Below are 22,129 nucleotides of genomic sequence, written 5' to 3' on the forward strand. Positions count from 1 at the left end.
GTGAAGAATCAGTTTGATGGGATGATTGTTATAGATAAATCTCCACAGGTAATGCTGCAAATTTTGAACAATTGGACCTGTTGTTTCTCTATGGTGACAATTTCTATACAACGTATATCTTGGGTACCCCCAGTGGACAATGTGCTGAAGATTAATACAGATGGATCTCGATCAGCACAAGGGGCAGGATTTAGATTCATTAGGAGAAACAAAGATGGGTTAATTCACTTTGCCGGCTTGAGTAACATTGAGGAAGAAGACATCATACAAATTGGAAGCTATGAAATTTACAAGCTCGAGGGATCGAATTTCAAATGAATTCTGATTTCTTCAGATTCATTAGATTCAATCAAATGCATAAAGAGAGACATTATCCCTTCATGGAAGTATGGAGAAGCGTTGACAGAAATTGCAGACCAAGCTCGTTATTGTGATGAATGTGGCTTTGAATTCCAGTAGAGAGATGCAAACAGGGCAACGGATTTTTTAGCAAAATTGGATACTGTTTTGGATTATTTTTTTACTATTCAAGATATGTCCAATGTTTCTTAAGATCTTTTATGAATTGTAGAAGAAGATTTATCTTGTATTTACACTCATTAGAAGTATTTTTTAGGGAGGGGTCCCTTTAACCGCAGCTTACCAATCAAAAAAAGAAAAAAAAAAAAAAAAACAATCATGTACATGTATTTGATAATTGGATCCTCCTAAAGGATTCCAACCTAAAGTTCAAGAGTTATAGCATATGTGGTTATAGTGGAAAGAGAGGAAGCTATCGATAGTTAGAAACCACCACTACTAGAAAATAGCCAATTAGCCATACCTTTGTTGAAAAAAAATTGACAGAATAAAATTATTGATGTTGGATAAGAATTTAGTGACAAAGAAGAACTCCATAATTCATTGAGCTAAAACATGGTAGCTCATAATTTTGTTATGACTTTTATCAAGAATGACTCGATTTGGATAAATACGAAGTGCAAAGTCGATGGGTGTACATACAGGTTACAAGCATAAAGGATTTCAATTACTCCAATGTTCACAATAAAAACAATTACAAACCGACATGTATGTCATGAGAAAATTGCTTGTAAGACAGGTCACCCTCATCCAAGCAAGAAAGTAATCTCAAAGTCAATCATAAACAAATTGAAACACGGTCAACTTATAGAGCATGTAACATGCTCAAGGACATAATGAGAGATTATGGTATTTACTCTTAACAGTAAAATAACCAAAATACCCCTGCTAGATACCCGTTGGTGGACTTCACAACCAAGATGAGCTTTATTAATAGAGACATGATGAATGCACGCGGTTGGGTACGCGGCTGACGTGGCAAAGGCACAAAACCATAGATCGTTTTCATCAGGATACACAGGAAAAATATGTGCTGTTATGTGCCCTTGCCAGGTCAGCAGTGTACCCAACCGCTTACCAAGACTGCATGCATTCATCATTATTCTTTTTAGTAATTTCTTGCAGGCCATCCTATATATCTTGGATAATTTTTTTAAATTATCAACAAGAGTAATGATCTTTTTATGGGAATTGGAAGTTTATTGATGTATGTATGTACATTCAAATGATTATTATCTATTGCAAGGTGGTTCAACAGATGCTCAAATGCCCAAACACAAAATCATATCTTATATTGATCACAACCATTAAAAGGATTAGAAATCAATATAAAATATGAAATTACATGGGTTAATTAAGCTGAGTTTTCAAAAGCTTGGCCAAGATCTCAAAATGTCTGGTGAGTCATCCCAGATCAGGAATGATTCAATGTGACTTTCTCGCTCAATTGTCTCTAAGACCAAAATGACAGTCTTAATTTATCTCATCCTCCTTAATGTGTTTTAAAAAAAAAAAATGCTTCATAATGCTTAGTCTTTCCATATTAATGGGTTTAAAAATGCAGTCCCATTTTGAGAAATTTCTATGGACCTATCAAGTGGCAATGTATAATGTATAAGAGTTCATTCATACATATAGACCATCCAACATCTCTATATATTTAACACAAAGAAAGCACTTGGAACCACAATTCTTAAGCACTTTTTATAAGCCTTGCATTTCAGCTATCAGTTCTCATGGGACCGAATTTGGTGTCTTTGTCAGTGTCCTCGATGTTACATTCACTTATATGCTAGTTCCTTGCAACAGTTGTCAAAAGTTGACAACACTGAGATTAGAGAAATTGAGAAAGATCTTGATTCTAAAGTCGTTCTTTTATGGAGGTAAGCATATTTTGTCTGTCCTTATTGCTTTACTAGAGGAAGTATGACTCAATCATGACTAATTCAACTGTATTTTTTTTTGCTAACAATGCAATTTGTCTAGACCTCTGACATTTAGCTTGTGGAGTGTGTTTAGTTTAGGTTGCTTGCACATGCAAAAATTGAATCTGTAAAATCAAATGAAGCAGCTCAGCAGAGGAGTCATATGAAGAAAAGCTGGTTTTCTTTTAGATGGTTCGTGGGAACACAAGCTTCTTGTCTTCTCTTGAAATTGAATCTTCTTCTTCAAGGCTTCAAAGGTCATTTCCATTTCTTGTATACATTTCTTCTTTACTTCTTCTCCGAGCATTTTGCTTATAGTTATATTTATTTTAGACAACTTATTTCAGATGCTTTTTTATCTCAAGCGTATTTCCTCTGAAGATGACTCTGACAAGAATGATTCTGAGGGATCACAGTTGACAAAGGAAAGACTAACAAATGAAGAATGGCAGGCAATTAATAAGTTACTGAGTTATCAGCCTAATGAGGATTTGAATTTTTCTTCAGGAAAGGGTACGCAGAATATGGTACAATTCGTGGTAAACATCTCTATCGGCCAGGCTGTTGCAAGAATCATCAGTAGCACCCAGACTGAGATTCTTTGAGGTAGATCTGAACAACTTCATGTCACCACCAAGTTTTATCATCGTAGCACCCACTGTGATGTTTCATTGAGATTTTATGGCTTATATGCTCCAGAAGGTTCACTTGCACAGGTTTCTTTGCAACATAATATCCTTATATTTGTTTTTTTTTCTCCTTAGTGGATTCCTTTTCTGATATTGTTTGTTGAACAACATGAATTCAGAGCGTGAGCAGCGAGCGGAAGGTGAATGCTTTAGCTGCCACTTTTGTGCACTCACTTATTGGGGAGAACGTGGACTGGCGGCTTTCGATTATAATTGCTCCATGCCATGTCACGATGTTTTTCTTTAAACTTGGTTATTTTTTTATTAGATTGCTATTGAAAAGCACATGAATGAATTTTCATTCTTCCCTTCCTATGGTGTATATGTTTTTTCCTGCATGTGTATTTTTTTTTTTTTTTTTTTTTTGTGGGCTCGTTCCCCTCCTCTTTGGTTAGAAGAGGAGGGGACATGACCCGAGAAACCCTTCCGAACGGTATTATCCATTCTTTTTATTTTTATCCTGGGACAAGGCACTCAGGTACAATTACAATCTAAAGTGAATGTTTTGGAACACTATGAATGTCTCTATTCTGTATGTTTTCATTTCTGTGTTTGGAGAAATGAGAAAGAATGCAATGATAAGGGGTTTAATTTTCTTTTTTTCCCCACTAAAGTTTCGGGTTTTGCTTTCGATTTAAGGGATTGAAAGTTCACATGTTGAAAGAAACAATTTATTTGTTTCAATTTTAATGAGTTTGAACTTTTTATTTGGATGTCAAACTTTGGAATGTGAAAATGTGAATTTGTTATACTTATATAATATAGGATTAGTTTCCATGACAAACTTCTAGACAAAGTGTTGTCCTATATAGGCTAAAAGTTTTGGAATGGCCAGGTTTTTTGTGGGATGATCTTTATAGTGAGAAAATCATCCTCACAAAAAAATCAGCCCATTTTGAAATTTCTAACCCTAATTTATAAGTTGAAGAATCATGGACCGTCAATTTTTACCATTAGTTTGTAACCACTTTTCATGGGATTATCTCCATCTTCACAAAAAATAAGTCCATTCCAAAACTTTTTAGCCATATATTTTTACTTTATCTCTTAGTACAAATATGTACATGAGAATGTGGGAGGTCAGACGGGGGTGTAGATACCCCCATTTTCCATTTTTAAAAATAGACCTATTGCAGCGAATATTAATATCCGCCACTAAATGTAGTATATTTGTATTTATTAACAGTTGACCTATTGCAGCGGATTTTCGTATCCGCCACTACATGTAGTATTTTCTATTTATTAAAAATATACCTATTGCAACGGATATTAATATCCGCCACAACATGTAGTATATTCTATTTATTAAAAATTAACCTATTGCAACGGATTGTTATATCCGCTGCTATATGTGGTATATTTTATTTGCTAAAAATTGAACTATTGCAGCGAATCTTAATATCCACTGCTATATGAAGTATATATAATTTTTTTTTAAATTGACCTATGGCAGCGGAGATTAATATCCACCGCTATATGTATTATATTCTATTTGTTAATAAATTGACCTATGGCAGCGGATATTTATATCTGCTGCTAAAGATAGTACCTACAACAGCAAAATAGGTTATCTGCTGCTACATTTAGCGATCGAGGCAACAACGACAGATTCTGGTTCCGCTGCTCATTCGCCGCTATAGCCTTTACCGACGGAAAAAATACCTTATAGCGACGGAAAAATCCGCCGCTGTAGATAAAAAAATGTTGTAGTGACAACAAAGTTTTGATCAATCTTGAAGCAAATAAAGTATTATCTTCTTGATTGATTTATATCGGCCAACCAGAATCATGTACATGCGAGCTAGATATGTGGAGGATGCAGATATTTGGGGATGCCAACCTCCAAATAATGTTTTTTGGGCATAGAGAGATATCTTAAAGGAAAGAGAATTTGTGAGGAAGCATGTTCGGTTCTTGATTGGAGACGGTGAAGGAACTAATATATGGAGTGACCCTTGGTTACAAGAAGGAAGTATTATTTCCATATTTGAAAATTGAATTATTAATCAATTCGATAGCCACAAGAATGCTGTGATTCGAGATTTTATTGTAGAGAGAAGATGGGTGTTTCCAAGACCATATAATGATCTATGAAAGAAATCATAGATATTATCTTATCCACTCAACTTCCTAAGATACTGTTAAGGGATAGAGTAATCTGGAGATTAACACCGAACGGTCTATTTTCCATGAAATCAACCTATGAAGTGTTAGATGAAAACTAGGAATTAGTGAGACAGAAGAATATTATATGGAGTAAGAATGGTATTCTACGATTTTCCTTTATTGCTTGGTTAGCAATTCAAAGAAATTATCGAAAGTAGAAAATCTTACCAAGAGGGGGTTTAAATGGGTTTCTCGGTGTGCATTGTGTTGTAACCATCAAGAGACAAATGATCCTCTTTTCTTTAAATGCCCATATACCCGATGGATCTGGAAACAATGCATGTAGAAATTTGGAATAACAAGAATTGGTATGGTGGCAATAGAGGAGGAAGTGCAGGTTATCAAGAATATGTGATTTCAAGAAAAACAGATCAATCAAATGTTGAATATAATGTTCTGTGCAGTGATATATTTCTGTTGGAAAAAGAGAGGCCAAAGAGTGTTCTCTTATCTATCCGTCCAAAAGGAAATTGTTTTAAAATAGGTGGGAGAGATGGTGAAGAATCAGTTTGATGGGATGATTTTTATAGATAAATCTCCACAGGTAATGTTGCAAATTTTGAACAACTGGACCTGTTGTTTCTCTATGGTGACAATTGCTATACAACGTATATCTTGGGTACCCCCAGTGGACAATGTGTTGAAGATTAATACAGATGGATCTCGATCAGCACAAGGGGCAGGATTTGGATTCATTGGGAGAAACAAAGATGGGTTAATTCAGTTTGCCGGCTGGGGTAACATTGAGGAAGAAGACATCATACAAATTGAAATCCAAGCAATCTTGGATGCCATAGCTCGAGGGATCAGATTTCAAACAAATTCTGATTTCTTCATATTCATTAGATTCAATCAAATGCATAAAGAGAGACATTATCCCTTCATGGAAGTATGAAGAAGCGTTGACAAAAATTGCAGACCAAGCTCGTTACTTTGATTAATGTGGCTTTGAATTCTAGTGGAGAGAAGCAAACAGGGTAGCAGATTTTTTAGCAAAATTGGATACTGTTTTGGATTATTTTTTTATTATTCAAGATAGGTCCAATGTTCCTTAAGATCTTCTAAGAATTGCAGAAGAAGATTTATCTTGTACTTACACTCATTAGAAGTGTTTTTTAGGGAGGGGTCCCTTTAACCCTAGCTTACAAATCAAAAATAGGGAAAAAAAAAAAAAAAGAATCATGTACATGTATATGATAATTGGATCCTCCTAAAGGATTCCAACCTAAAGTTCAAGAGTTATAGCATATGTGGTTATAGTGGAAAGAGAGGAAGCTATTGATAGTTAGCAACCACCACTACCAGAAAATAGCCAATTAACCATACCTTTGTTGGAAAAAAATTGGGAGAATAAAATTATTGATGTTGGATAAGAATTTAGTGACAAAGAAGAACTCCATAATTCATTGAGCTAAAACATGGTAGCTCATAATTTTGTTATGACTTTTATCAAGAATGACTCGATTTGGATAAATACGAAGTGCAAAGTCGATGGGTGTCCATACAAGGTTACAAGCATAAAGGATTTCAATTACTCCAATGTTCACAATAAAAACAATTACAAACCGACATGTATGTCATGAGGAAATTGCTTGTAAGACAGGTCACCCTCATCCAAGCAAGAAAGTAATCTCAAAGTCAATCATAAACAAATTGAAACACGGTCAACTTATAAAGCATGTAACATGCTCAAGGACATAATGAGAGATTATGGTATTTACTCTTAACAGTAAAATAACCAAAATACCCCTGCTAGATACCCGTTGGTGGACTTCACAACCAAGATGAGCTTTATTAATAGAGACATGATGAATGCACGCGGTTGGGTACGCGGCTGACGTGGCGAAGGCACAAAACCATAGATCGTTTTCATCAGGATACACAGGAAAAATATGTGCTGTTATGTGCCCTTGCCAGGTCAGCAGTGTACCCAACCGCTTACCAAGACTGCATGCATTCATCATTATTCTTTTTAGTAATTTCTTGCAGGCCATCCTATATATCTTGGATAATTTTTTTAAATTATCAACAAGAGTAATGATCTTTTTATGGGAATTGGAAGTTTATTGATGTATGTATGTACATTCAAATGATTATTATCTATTGCAAGGTGGTTCAACAGATGCTCAAATGCCCAAACACAAAATCATATCTTATATAGATCACAACCATTAAAAGGATTAGAAATCAATATAAAATATGAAACTACATGGATTAATTAGGCTGAGTTTTCAAGAGCTTGGCCAAGATCTCAAAATGTCTGGTGAGTCATCCCAGATCAGGAATGATTCAATGTGACTTTCTCGTTCGATTGTCTCTAAGACCAAGATGACAGTCTTAATTTATCTCATCCTCTTTAATGAGTTTTTTTTTTTTTTTAATGCTTCATAATGCTTAGTCTTTCCATATTAATGGGTTTAAAAATGCAGTCCCATTTTGAGAAATTTCTATGGACCTATCAAGTGGCAATGTATAATGTATAAGAGTTCAATCATACATAAAGACCATCCAACATCTCTATATATTTAACACAAAGAAAGCACTTGGAACCACAATTTTTAAGTTCATATTGAGGGCAATATATATATATATATAGGGAGCTGTTCAGCAGCCCTAAAGTTTGCCAAACATCGTGCCAAACATTTTTCAAAACATGGGTTAGAAGCATTGGGATGAGCTGATTTTTTTTGTAAGGATGATCTCTACGGTGAAGAGATCATCCTCTCCAAAGATCGAAATTTCTAACCCTAATTTACAAATTGAAGAATCCAATTTTTGTAAATCACTTTTGATGGGGTTAGAAGTTTTGGAATAGGCTGATTTTTGGTGTGGATGATCTTCTCATCATAGAGATCATCCTCACAAAAAAGTAGCTCATTCCAAAGCTTCAAACCCATGTTTTGAAAAATGTTTGGCACAATGTTTGGCAAACTTTAGGGCTACTGAACCGCTCCCCTATATGTATGTTTAAGAAATCAGAATCCCCAATATATAGTAGTACTATGTGAAAACTGGAAAATTCAACAGAAAAAATTGACGGGGCAAGGCCCATGGATTTTAGAAACTAAATTTTGATGATCTAGGATCGTTGAAATTTTTGATGTTCCCAGATTTGATGGTTTGGAGTTGTTGAATTTCTCCCATCCTTCATTAATTTGACAGTTTCGGCCCGTCCAAAATAAAAATTTGACAATGAAACATTTGATGGCAATTAGACCCTTTTGTCCGTCGAATTTTATGAAATTTGACAGCCCTGGGCCATCAAATTTGGGCTTTTTTCACATTGTGTAGCACTAACCATTTGATAAATAACAACCATTTTACACTATCGATCAACATGTTCTCAAGTAATAAAATCTCAAAAGGGAGAAATTTTAATAACCATCACATAGGTCTCTCATTGGGATGTGTTTGATCTTATAATTCTCTGGGCCTCTATTCTTGCAAGATCACCATGCAAGAAGTGCACATGCACTTTTTGGAGTGTGGCGATAGATTGCAAACCTTCGGGGAGAGTTCTCAACCTCATACATCTAAAGAAGAGGATCTTCAAGCTTGGAAAAGATTCTTCTTCAAGTTTCGTCCATTCAATTAGAGACTTGGATTCAATAATGAGAATCTCTAGACTAGGAAACCCACCAGCCCTACAGAACTCTCTACCAATATACCTTACTCTGTATGCCTCCCACAATTTGAGAAATTTTCAAGTTAGGAAGAGACTCAAGGACAAAAACTGGGTTCCCGAATAGATTAGAATCTTTTAAAACTAATTGAGTGAGGTTTTTCATGGAAGTGAACCAATCAAGCATTTCTTGTAAGCACCCTACTAGATGAAGCTTTCGAAGGAGTGGCGGAGGCGAGAATGGTTCCAAGGAAGGTAGCAAGTCTTCCTTGGTATAATAGCTTTCCCAAGCTACCGGATAGAGATAAGGAGAGAAGTCCAATCATCTTCATTATAGAAGCATATAACTCACTTGCATCTTCTTCTGATAAAAAATCAATTTCAAGTTTTCTAATTTGGATCAAGTTACCTAACTCGCTGGCAATGCACCACCGACATATAAACCACTCAAAGTCTGGAGGTTGGTCAATCGCCCTATCCCTATAGGGGACAAAGTTGGTTGCCCAAATCCGTGCATTCTAAGGTGCTTCAATTATAGCAGATTCAGAATGCCACTTGGTAGTTCTTTCATCAAAGGCCATCCAATATCCAAAAGCTTGGAGGTTTCGAAGATTTCCTAAACTCTCTGGAAGCTTCTTTAAACTTTGAACCCACAATTCTAGGTGTCTTAGGTGTATCAGATTTTCCACTTCTTCTGGTATGCTCATAATTCCAAGAAGACCGAGTTCCTATGAAGTCTTGTGTGTTAGCATTCCCATACTAGAGAGATGAAAGACAACCTTAGAAATATTAGTAATTTATTAAATATTTAGGGATAACTTAACTTATTAAGAGTATTTATGGTATTTTTAGATAATAATTATAATGGAAGTTACAAAAATTCTTTTCACTGATGAAGTTTGAAAAACAAGACCATGAATGGTCTATTTTTCAAAAATGGAGAGTTGTTGGTCCGTAATTTCATAAATTTTACTGTAAGGGTCAATTTCCCAAAAAATAACTTATTTACTAAAATCTTTTTTACTGACTTTGTACATAATTTGTAAAGTGTGTTGGCCCCTGTGACTAAAAAGATTTCATCCCATGATTTGGAAACTTACCCTTTAATATATCTTTTCTAATTAACCAGATTCAATTGAAGACTAATCCAGTCGATTCCATTTAAGTTCTAAGTAGAACTTATTCAATTATGTGAAAATTGAAAATTTTGACAAGAAAATTCGACGGGTCAAAGCCCACAAATTTTAAATTAAAATTTTCCAATTTGATGGCTTAGAGCATTCAAATTTCTCCCATTAATTTGACAATTTTGATCTGTCAAAAAAACAAAATTAACAATAAAAATTTGACGTCTTGGTTTGTCAAATTTTATGATATTTTACGGCCTTGAACTGTCAAACAAAGGCTTTTTTCACTTGGTGTTCATGAATCAACTATTGATAAATAAAAGAAACAGTACACTTTTCAAAGTAATTATCGAATCATGTTTTTTTTTCCTGATTGGGGGATTAAATATTTTGCCTAATCAAATCATGATCTTGTTAATTTGCTATACTCTTAACAGTGAAATGTCTCAAATACCCCCGGTAAATAGTCGTTGCAAGGTGCAACGAAGATGAGCTATACTAGTAATTTCTAGCCATCTGATCATTTTCACTTTACCAACAAGAGTAATGATTGTATTTTGGCAATTGGAAGATGATATAAAATGCAAAATGGCCAGCCTGAGTTCCTATAAACTTGGCCATGATTTTCAAAGAGTCGAGTCGTATCGGATCTCGAATGATTCAATGCGATTTTCTCACTTAATTGCCACCAAGAATGAGATGACTTGCCCAATATATCTCTTCAACGAGTTTAGAACCTAACCATGCTTCATAATGGTTAAAAAAATGGAATCCCATACATCAAGATCATCCAACATTCGAATTTAACATGACAAAGCACTTTGCACAACAATTCAGAAATTTGGATAAAGGACATTTTATGTTTTAAAGTACAATGATATAAGAAATCAACGATAATAATAGCTGCACTAACCATTTGATGATAGCATCCCTTTTTATGCTGTCTATGAACATAATGTCATAGAAATTAAATCCCAGAGAGGGGAATTTAATCATACATTTTTGTCACTGGGATGTGTTTGATTTTGTAATTCTCTCTGCCTCCGTTGGGACTCAACTTCCGTGCAAGATCACCATGCGAAGGGATAATTTCCAATTCTTCGAATGTGGTGATTAATTGCAAACCTTCAAGTAGAGTCCTCAATCTCGAACAATTATAGAATTTGAGGCACTTCAAGCTTGGCAAAGCTCCTTCTTCAACTTCTATCCATTCAATTAGAGATTCTGATTGAATAATGAGAACTTCCAGACTAGGAAACCCACCAGACCTGAAAAATTCTCTACCCATAAGTTTTGCTGTGAAGGCGTAATTCAAACTGAGATGTTTTAAGTTGGGAAGAAATTGGAGGATAGAAGTAAGGGTCTCAGGTAAGGCAGAGTCGAATAACGCTAGTTCAGTAAGATTTTCCATTGAACTGAGCCAGCCCGGCATTTCTTGTAGGCACCCCCGAAAAGACGAAGATTTCTAAGGCAAGGCGGAGGAGAGAAATGTTCAAAAGAGGGGAGTAGTCGTTCGTTGAAGGAGGACACTGCTGATAGAGTCAAGGAGAGAAGTCCAGTCATCTTCATTATAGAAGCATGTAACTCAATTCCATCTTCTATTTCTGACAAATACCTAACTTCAAGCTTTCTTATTTGTGTTAAGTTACTTAACTCGCTAGCAATGCTACCTCCGGCGTACAAACCAGTCAAGGTCTGGAGGTTCGTTAATCTCCCTAAACCAATTGGGATCAAAACCGATTGAAATGATGCCATTAGAAGGTGCCTCAATTGTTGAAGATTCATAATTCTACTCGGTAGTACATTTATGTTAGAATGTGCAATATCTAAAGTTTGTAAATTTCCAAGACTACATAGACTATCTGGAAGCTCTTTTAAACGATGACAGTACCTCAAGCCTAGATACCTTAGATGTATCAGATTACCCACTTCTTCTGGTAAGCTCTTCAAGTTGGCAAAGTTTAGCTCCAGTACCCGCAACAGTTTCAAATGGTGGAACATAGTTTCCAAGAAATTCAAATGGTAAATTGAACGGTTTGTATCCTTAATAATTATAGATCGAATAAGGATATGGTTCAAGTTGAGTTCAATTGGGTTACCGACATCCTTGAACAACTGCCGACGAATATTGAGAGGGATACCTATTTCTGAATTTGTATTGGTGATGAACATAGTTTCATATCCTGCTACAAAATTGAGGTATGGGATTGGGACAGCACAATCAATCGTTTGCTTTAAATGGAACTTGAAGCATTCCTAGTTCGATAAACTTGTTGATATATTCTTCGGCTGTATCCTCCATTCTCTCTCCTGGAATTTCTTGAATTAGACCTTCGGCCATCAATAGCCGAATCAATCTTTCTTTCGAATCCCAGTAATTTTCATTGAAGATGCAGCAGTACATTAAGCAGGATTTAAGGTAAAACGGCAAAGAATTGAATTTTAGAGTAAAAGAATTTTCTCATTTTCTCATTTTCTCATTTTTTGCCAGGACCAAGTTCAAGGGCTGGAGTTGAATTTCTTTCTGGACTCATTCCAATTGCTTGAAGGTTTGTACAGAAACTTTCTTGTAATCACCAAAATGTTGGGAGCTTCAAGTTTTCAGAGTAGCATTCAACCTGTTGAGCTTGAGCACCACTCTATACATTGGGTTTCCTTTGTTTACATAATAAATGCTATGAGCATTTAAGTATTTTGAATTAAATTTTTTTTTTTTTTTTTGTAGTAATGCTTTGGTAATCAATACCAACATAATCAATATATTTATTAATAACATAATAAATGTATTTATTGTATAACATTGTCTTTTTCACTAAAAAACAAAACTATGAGGGATATTATTAGAAAAAAAAAATTATTGGACAATGCTAAAATCCCTATAAGGTCTTGAAGATTAGCATTCTCTCGTAGGAAAGAGATGAAAGACAACATTAGAAATATTAGTAATTTATTAAATATTGAGGGATAACTTAACTTATTAAGGGTATTTCTAGTATTTTTAGATAATAATTATAACGGAAGTTACAAAAAGTCTTTTCAAGGATGAAGTTTAAAAAACAAGACCGTGAATGATCAATATTTCAAAAATGGAGAGTTGTTGATCCGTAATTTTAGAAATTTGACTTTAAGGGCCATTTTCCCTAAAAATAACTTATTTGCTAAAATCATTTTTAATGACTTTGTACACAATTTGGAAAGTGTGTTGTCCCCTGTGACTAAGAAGATTTCGTCCCATGATTTGGAAACTTGTCTTTTAATATTTCTTTTTAAATCAGATTCTATTGAAGACTAATTCAGTTGATTCCATTTAAGTTTTAAGTAGAACTTATTCAACTACGCGAAAACTGAAAATTTTGACAAGAAAATTTGACGGGCAAAGCCCAAAATTTTTAAATTAAAGTTCCCCAATTTGATGGCTTATAGCCTTCAAATTTCTCCCATCCTCCATTAATTTGACGATTTCAATCCATCGAAAAAAAATTTTGACAATGAAAAATTCGATGCTTTGATCCGTCGAATTTTACGATATTTGACGGCTTTGGACTGTCAAATGTAGACTTTTTTCACTTGGTGCTCATAAATCAACAATTAATAAATAAAAGAAACAGTACACTTCCCAAAATAATTATCTCCTGATTGGGGGATTAAATATTTTGAATGATCAAATCATGTTCATGTTAATTTGCTATACTCTTAATAGTGAAATATCCTAAATACCCCTGCTAAATAGTCGTTGGCGGACCTCTGAATCACGATGAGCTTTATTATTAATTTCTAGCCATCTGAGCATTTTCAATTTACCAACAAGAGTAATGATTGTATTATGGCAATTGGAAGTTTAAATATGCATGTATATTAAATGTTTAATATATAGATAGTCAAGTGCTTAACCAAAATCTTATTCTAAATAGATCACAACCATTTAATTATTAGAAGATATAGAATGCAAAATGGCCAGCCTGAGTTCCTATAAACTTGGCCATGATTTTCAAAGAGCCGAGTCATATCGGATCTCGAATGATTCAATGCAATTTTCTCACTCAATTGCCACCAAGAATGAGATGACTTGCCCAATATATCTCTTCAACGAGTTTAGAACCTAACCATGCTTCATAATGGTTAAAAAAATGGAATCCCATACATCAAGATCATCCAACATTCCAATTTAACACGACAAAGCACTTTGCACAACAATTCAGAAATTTGGATAAAGGACATTTTATATTTTAAAGTACAATGATATAAGAAATCAATGATAATAATAGTTGCACTAACCATTTGATAATAACATCCCTTTTTATGCTGTCTATCAACATAATCTCATAGAAATTAAATCCCAAAGGGGGGAATTTAATCAAAACATTTTTGTCACTGGGATGTGTTTGATTTTGTAATTCTCTCTGCCTCCGTTGGGACTCAACTTCCGTGCAAGATCACCATGCGAAGGCAAAATTTCCAATTCTTCAAGTGTGGTGATTAATTGCAAACCTTCAGGTAGAGTCCTCAATCTCAGACAATTATAGAATTGGAGGCACTTCAAGCTTGGCAAAGCTCCTTCTTCAAGTTTTGTCCATTCAATTAGAGATTCTGATTGAATAAGGAGAACTTCCAGACTAGGAAACCCACCAGACCTGAAAAATTCTCTACCCATATGTTTTGCTGTGAAGGCGTCATTCAAACTGAGATGTTTTAAGTTGGGAAGAAACTGAAGGATAGAAGTTGGGATCTCAGGTAAGTCAGAGTTGGTTAACTCTAGTTCGGTAAGATTTTCCATTGAACTGAGCCAGTCGGGCATTTCTTGTAGGCACCCTACAAGACAAAGATTTCTAAGGCAAGACAGAGGAGAGAAATGTTCAAAAGAGGGGAGTAGTCGTTCGTTGAAGGAGGATCCTGTATAATAACCTGTGTTCTCTGCTGATAGAGTCAAGGAGAGAAGTCCAGTCATCTTCATTATAGAAACATATAACTCAATTTCATCTTCTAATTCTGACAAATAAATAACTTCAAGTTTTCTTAGTTGTGTTAAGTTACTTAACTCGCTAGCGATGCTACCTCCGGCGTACAAACCACTCAAAGTCTGGAGGTTCGTCAATCGCCCAAACCCAGTTGGGATCAAAACCGGTGAATGAATTGTATTCATTAGAAGGTGCCTCAATTGTTGAAGATTCATAATTCTACTCGGTAGTACATTTATGCTAGAATGTGCAATATCTAAAGTTTGTAAATTTCCAAGACTACATAGACTATCTGGAAGCTCTTTTAAACGATGACAGTACCTCAAGCCTAGATACCTTAGATGTATCAGATTACCCACTTCTTCTGGTAAGCTCTTCAAGTTGGCAAAGTTTAGCTCCAGCACCCGCAACAGTTTCAAATGGTGGAACATAGTTTCCAAGAAATTCAAATGGTAAATTGAACGGTTTGTATCCTGAATAATTATAGATCGAATAAGGATATGGTTCAAGTTGAGTTCAATTGGGTTACCGACATCCTTGAACAACAGCCGACGAATATTGAGAGGGATACCTGTTTCTGAATTTGTATTGGTGATGAACATAGTTTCATCTCCTGCTACAAAATTGAGGTATGGGATTGGGACAGCACAATCAATCGTTTCTTTAAATGGAACTTGAAGCATTCGTAGTTCGATTAACTTGTTGATATTTTCTTCGGCTGTATCCTCCATTCTCTCTCCTGGAATTTCTTGAATTAGACCTTCGGCCATCAATAGCCGAATCAATCTTTCTTTCGAATCCCAGAAATTTTCATTGAAGATGCAACAGTACATTAAGCAGGATTTAAGGTAAAACGGCAAAGAATTGAATTTTAGAGCAAAAGAAGAACTCTGCTGCATGTTTACCTCTCCTCTATGTTCAATCGACGCAATTGACTGATCCAACTGAGACTTGCCATGAAGAATTTCAACGAGACATTCGTTGATCATCCGTAATTCACTCTGGAACACAACACCAGCCACTTCCCGATCTACGCTATTCATCCGAATGATGAACTGATCTGTACAATCATCTGCGTCGTAGATGGTATCTCTGAACCTACCCAACCAATTTTGAATCGATTTTTTCAATTCTGTGCTTATGTTGGTGGTGGTGGTGGTGGTGGCGGTGGCATCTTCTTCTAGATCTTCACTTAAAAAGCAACCGATTTCGAAGAGTTTCTGGGTGAAAAAGTTGGATTTGAGATTTTAGATCTGAAAGTATGGTCTTAAGAAGTAGGATTTGATCCTGTAGACCATAAACTATTTCGGATTCCTGAATCAACAAATAATTCAATCTGTCAAGGAAGGAGGTTACTAAGGTTTCTTCCATTACTTGGATGTTAAGAAACAGATGAAGTTTTACTGTATTTAACAGATGATATAAGATGAGGGAGGTCAACGCTCAACAGGGATTTCTCTATTTCTGAAGCAATTATTGTAGCTTTTCAAAGTAAAATACCAAAACTAACCTCCCATTCGGTGGTGCTCTCTCTCTCTCTCTCAAGCAATTATCGTAGCTTTTCAAATTAAAATACCAAAACTAACCTCCTCGATGCAATACTTGATTGTTTTGCAGTGTACGCATGAATATTCGACAGCTTTGCTTGCCCGGAAAAAAATAATTAAAGAATTCTATAATCCTAATTATATACAACTGCTAAAGTTGTTTAAATGTGTTACAATGCTTTGTAGTGTTGAAGGAGCCAAACTGTGCATGTGTTTCAATTTTTAATTAGGGTGTAATAAATATTTTAACAAATTGGAGTGTACTAAGTAAAAGTTTGGGTGCCATTACAACTCTCTTAAAATATCTAATAAACAAATTAAACATGAAAATTATCATTGCTTGATTAGGTTTATTAAAGATTTTTCATGGATCAAATTGCCTTGGACTTTCGAATGTCCAACAGTTTCCAAAGATTAAAAGACAAATAGCTTGCTGGGCATCTACACGTTTATTAAGGATCAATTTTTTTAATGAAGATATTCTCATCCCAACTGTTTATAGGACACTAAAATTTTCCTCTATTAATATCTTATCATAAGTTACAGGTATTATACCATTATAAAACGAAGTGAGAATCATGAAAGATAAAGAGAAAAATACTAAGACGATCAGGTATGAGGTCAAAATTTCAAGCCCCCATTATGTTTTTAGAGTGTTTACTAAGAGAGTTAAATATTGATTTTGATGATTATTTATTTTTACCAAAATGAGTATTTGGTATATGATCATTTTACCATGACACCGAAAGATAAATATATATATTGATCGGTAAACCTATTTTTAATTAATGAGTTCATTAACTCTATATTAATGATATTTGAACACAAGTCTTTAGTATCATCATCTAAGAACTACTCAGCAAGTTGACACTTGTCCAAAAGATAAAGTTTAATGTATGAAAAAGGGGAGAGAAAACAAAGAATTGGATGAACTCTGTGTTTAATATAATAAAAAATGTACAAGAAACTTTGAATGTGTGGACGGGATTCCTATTAGATACTTTTCTAGATTTTCTAGAAATCAATCTAACACTTCATCCAAGGTTTATTTCAATATTTAATTAATTTAGTTTTTAAGTGTATGATGAGGAAATAAGAAATAAAATTCACATTGGCTGGACCAATTGTATATAGGAAAATAAATTTTATTTTTAATATATTAAATTTTAATTTAAATTATTTTTGATTAATGATTTTAGTTGGTAAAGTCTATGGGTAATGTGATACATGATTGGGTTCATTTAATTCCCTAGCATACCGAGTCACTAATGTCATTAAAAACCAACTTACTCATAAAAAAAGGAAAGTTAAGATGGTGGGACTTAAATAAAAAATTTGTGAGGGAAAGAATTTAAGTGAAAAAAGAAAATGGTGATCATTTAAGGGTAGGGTGGGAAAATTGCTTTAGGCAACAAACGGATGGATTTGAGAATTTAGATGTGAAAGCTGGGACTTGAGAAGTAGGATTTGGTCTTCTAGACCATAAAATATTTCCGACTCCTTCAAGTGATAGAGAATTTAATCTCTGACTGAAAAATTAGTACTAAGGCTTCTTCTTCCATTAATTCTCCTGATCATGCAAAGAAACATAACAAAGCCCAAGATGTTTTTGTTAAAATAAATAAAAGATTAGCAAAGAGATGGACATCATTAGAGCGAAGGTCATCTCCATCTCTCACTTTTGCACCAAAACTACTAACTAATAATCCTGCTGTAGATGCAAAAGATTACATTGGATATTTTAAGAGTCGGTTTTTTTGCTCAGACTCCCTGGTGCTTGTCACGTCAAACAGACAATCCAAATTTTTGTGAGCAAAATTTTTTTTTTTCTGATAACGATAGGAAATTAGTTAAATGCCTTCTTGCTTGACTTTCATGTAATCATGCTCACACTTTCATTGGACAAGGAAAAAAACTCAAATTCACACCTACTCACCCACTTGGATAGGAAACCAAAAATTATTTTTAATATTCAAAATTATTTTTATTTAATGATTTTAATAGGTAAAGTCTATAGGTTATTTTCAAGTTTAATTATTAAATCAACTTTTTCATGATTTGGAAATTAAATATTTTGAAAATCCTAATCGTGTTCAATGTTCATGTACTATACTCTTAATAGTGAAATCTTCCAAGTATCCTTCTAAATATGTGTGTGGACCTGAGAACAAATATTGACTTTGAAGTATTTAGGAAACAGTGAGGTTCCCTCTTGCTTATCCTGTGGGATGATTGAAAGTAATAGTGAGAAAGTTAGTAGCTCTTATATCAATGGAGAGTCTCCTCTAGATTGTCTTGGGTTCAAAGTAGGGAATTTACCAATTACTTACTTTGAATTACCCCTTTATTAGATTTATTGGCAGAGACTACGATGGATTGTTTAAATTTACACATTTTTCTGATAAATATTTATTTCTCACTTTTGAATCAAAACTATTACACTTTTACATAAAAAGAACAATATAACATAAAGATAATAAAATACAATGAAGAGAAATTTTTTTTTTATCATTATTGAATTCATTAATCAATAGCCTTTATATAGGCAAATATACCAACCGAAAAAAAAAACACCACAACAGACACTTGACCACTAACACTTATAGACTAGGCGACAACTTGTCACTTTTGCAACAATAAAACAAACTCAACGAAATACCTAAAACTAGGATAACACAATGAAAAATTAAATGATCAAATAATTTTTTTTTTTTTTTTTTTTTTTTTTCTTTTTTTTTTTTTTTTTGACTAATTCAACAATTCCTCCCTTAAATTGATAAGCATAATATTAGTTTAATAATAGTAACTTCCAAAGCACCCTCCCTCAAATTGAATTCTCCAACGTGTAAACACCAAGCAACCAACCGATGAAGTTTTAGTGTATTTAACAGATGAGATTAGAGAGGTCAACATTCAACAACGACTTCTGCTTTTCACAGTAAAATACCAAAACTAACCTCTCTCTCTCTCTCTCTCTCTTTCTGAAGCAATTATTGTAGCTTTTCAAATTAAAATACCAAAACTAACCTCTCTCTCGATGCAAAAGAAACAGAAATCGAGGTTAATTTAATTGGATACTTGATCGTTTTGAAGTGTACACATGAACATAAGACAACTTTGCTTGCCTGGAAAAAATAATTAAAGAGTTCTATAATCCTAATTGTTGACAACTGCTAAACTATTGTAATGTTTGAGTGGTGCATGCGTTTCAATTCTTGGTTAGGGTGTGATAAATATTTTAATAAATTGGTGTGTAATAAGTAAAAGTTAGGGTGCCATAATAACTCTCTTAAAATATCATTAAACATGAAAATTATCATTGCTTGATTAGGTTTATTAAGGACTTTTCATGGATCCAATTGCATTGGACAAATCGAATGTCCAACAGTTTCCAAGGATTAAAAGACAAATAGCTTGCTAGGCATCCACACATTTCCTAAGGATTAATTTTTTTAATGAACATATTCTCGTCTCAATTGTTATAGCACACTAAAATTTTGCCTCTATTAATATCTTATCACAAGACGGTCAGGTATGAGGTCAAAATTTCAAACTACCGTTATGTTATTAAAGTGTTTACTAAAAGGGTTAAACATCAATTTTGATAATTATTTATTTTTACCAAAATGACTGTTTGGTATATATGATCATTTTACCATGACACCGGAAGATATATTTCCAACTCCTTTTAAGTATCAAAGAATTTAATCTCTCAAGGAAAAATGTTACCAAGGCTTCTTCTATTAATTTTCCTGATCATGTGAAAAAACAGAACAAAGTCCCTTTAGGTTTAAGAAGGCAAGACGCTTTTGTTAAAATAAATAATTGATGTCAAGGTCATCTCCATCTCTCTCACTTTTGCACAAAAACTACAAACTAATAACTCTGCTGTCGATGCAAAAGATTACATTGGATATTTGAAGAGTGAGTTTTTGCTCAGACTCTTTGGTGCTTGCCACGTCAAGCATACAATCCAGATTTCTGTGAGCAAAAAAAGAAAAAACATTCCTTATAAGGATAAGAAATTAGTCAAATGCCTTTCTTGCTGGACTTTCATGTAATTTATGCTCACACTTTCATTGGACAAGGAAATAAAAACTCAAATTCACACCTACTCACCCACTTAGATAGGAAACCAAATACTATTTTTAATATATGAAATTATTTCTGTTTAATGATTTTAATTGGTAAAGTCTATGGGTCATTATCAAGTTTAAATTATTAAATCAACTTTTTCTAATGATTTGGGAATTAAATATTTTAAAAAACCTAATCATGGTCAATGTTCATTTACTATACTCTTAACAGTGAAATGTGCTAAGTACCCTTTTAAATAGTTGTGTGTGGACTAGAAAACAAAGATTGGCTTTGAAATATTTAGGAACACAACAGTGAAGTTCCCTCTTGCTTATCCAGTGGGATGGTTGAAAGTAACAGTTAGAAGTTAGTAGCTCTTGTATTAACAGATTGTCTTGGGTTCAAAGTAGGGAATTTACCAATTACTTACTTGGGGTTACCCCTTTATTGGATTTTTTGGTAGAGACTACAATGGATTGTTTAAATTTGCACGTTCTTCTGATAAATAAAAACCTCAACTCTTCTTAATCTCACCCGAAGCATGGGGATACCCACGAGAAGCAAACAAAAAAAGATTACTTATCATTTAGAGTTTGTAGGTTTGTCAGTCGCCCTATCCTTGTAAGGACCTGATAAATTTGAGGGTCCAACTCAAAACCAATTGACAATGAGTAGAGAGGCCCAAGAGTCTATAAGGAGAGAGATAAGGCAATGAGTATCCGATGTAAGACTAAACTCAACACCGAAGCCGTGAAGATATGAACTGAACGACATGGAGGAGAGATAGGCTAGCTCTAATACCATGAAAATTTTGGCAGTCTAACTCAAGACTAATTGGCAATGAGTGGAGGGCCCAGGAGTTTATAAGGAGAGAGACAAGGGAATGAGTGTTCCATGTGAGACTAAACTCAACAAGACCAAAATCCCATGCTCAAATGCATGCATTTGAAGGTGCCTCAATTGTAGAACCTCTAATAACAAAAGTTCGTAAGTTTCGAAGACTACATCAACTGTCTGGAAGCTTTTTTAAACGAGACCAAACCAATCTTAGATGCCTTAAGTGTATCAGATTACTCATGTCTTCCAATAAGCTCTTAAACTTTATATATTTAAGGTCCAACACCCGCAAAAAATTTCAAACGAGTGGAACATAGTTTCCAAGGAATTCAAATGGTAAATGCAAAAGTCCTTATATGACACAAACAGAAATTGAATTGAAAGATGGATATTTTTCAAGTTGGATGCAAATGTGTTATCAACTCTCTTGATTCGTAGCCAAAGAATATTGAGAGGGATATTTGTTTCTGAATTTGGATTGGCAATTAACATATTTTCATCTCCTGCAACAAAATGGAGATATGGGATTGAGGGTCTATTTTAGCGATTAGGATCAGTATTTGGACTTATTTTTATGTTATTTTGTCCATGATCATAATTTTATCGCTTAAGCCCCACCTAGGCCCCGCGTAGCGCGTTTAACAACCCTAATGATAGTATTGTCATAACTCCTCAACCTATGCACCCCAACTCTACTAATATATTCATGTGTACAGAGTTCACTAAATAATCCAAAACTTTCCATGCATTTTCATATTAAGCTGAAGGTATTTGTCAGTGATTGAGGCACTCTCAATCTTGGAAATGGGTAGCCAAATAGCTCT

General features: G+C 34.3%; 2 protein-coding genes across 2 annotated transcripts; both read right to left on the reverse strand.

Moving 5' to 3' along the window:
- Positions 1 to 11,278: 11,278 nt before the first annotated feature.
- LOC147398065 (disease resistance RPP13-like protein 4) lies at positions 11,279 to 12,061 on the reverse strand. The gene has a single exon (XM_086448917.1). The coding sequence runs from the start codon at positions 12,059 to 12,061 to the stop codon at positions 11,279 to 11,281; it is 783 nt and encodes a 260-aa protein (XP_086305043.1).
- Positions 12,062 to 14,243: 2,182 nt separating this feature from the next.
- LOC147398066 (putative disease resistance protein At1g58400) lies at positions 14,244 to 15,887 on the reverse strand. The gene has a single exon (XM_086448918.1). The coding sequence runs from the start codon at positions 15,885 to 15,887 to the stop codon at positions 14,244 to 14,246; it is 1,644 nt and encodes a 547-aa protein (XP_086305044.1).
- Between the last annotated feature and the right edge of the window lie 6,242 nt (positions 15,888 to 22,129).

Source organism: Akebia trifoliata, chromosome 7, assembly GCF_017979445.1.
Source record: "Akebia trifoliata isolate Shusen 1 chromosome 7, ASM1797944v1, whole genome shotgun sequence".
NCBI classification, from domain to species: domain Eukaryota; kingdom Viridiplantae; phylum Streptophyta; class Magnoliopsida; order Ranunculales; family Lardizabalaceae; genus Akebia; species Akebia trifoliata.

Coding starts and splice junctions, on each gene's coding strand:
- LOC147398065 (XM_086448917.1), bottom strand. CDS start 12,061: ATGTTCATCACCAATACAAATTCAGAAATAGGTATCCCTCTCAATATT.
- LOC147398066 (XM_086448918.1), bottom strand. CDS start 15,887: ATGAATAGCGTAGATCGGGAAGTGGCTGGTGTTGTGTTCCAGAGTGAA.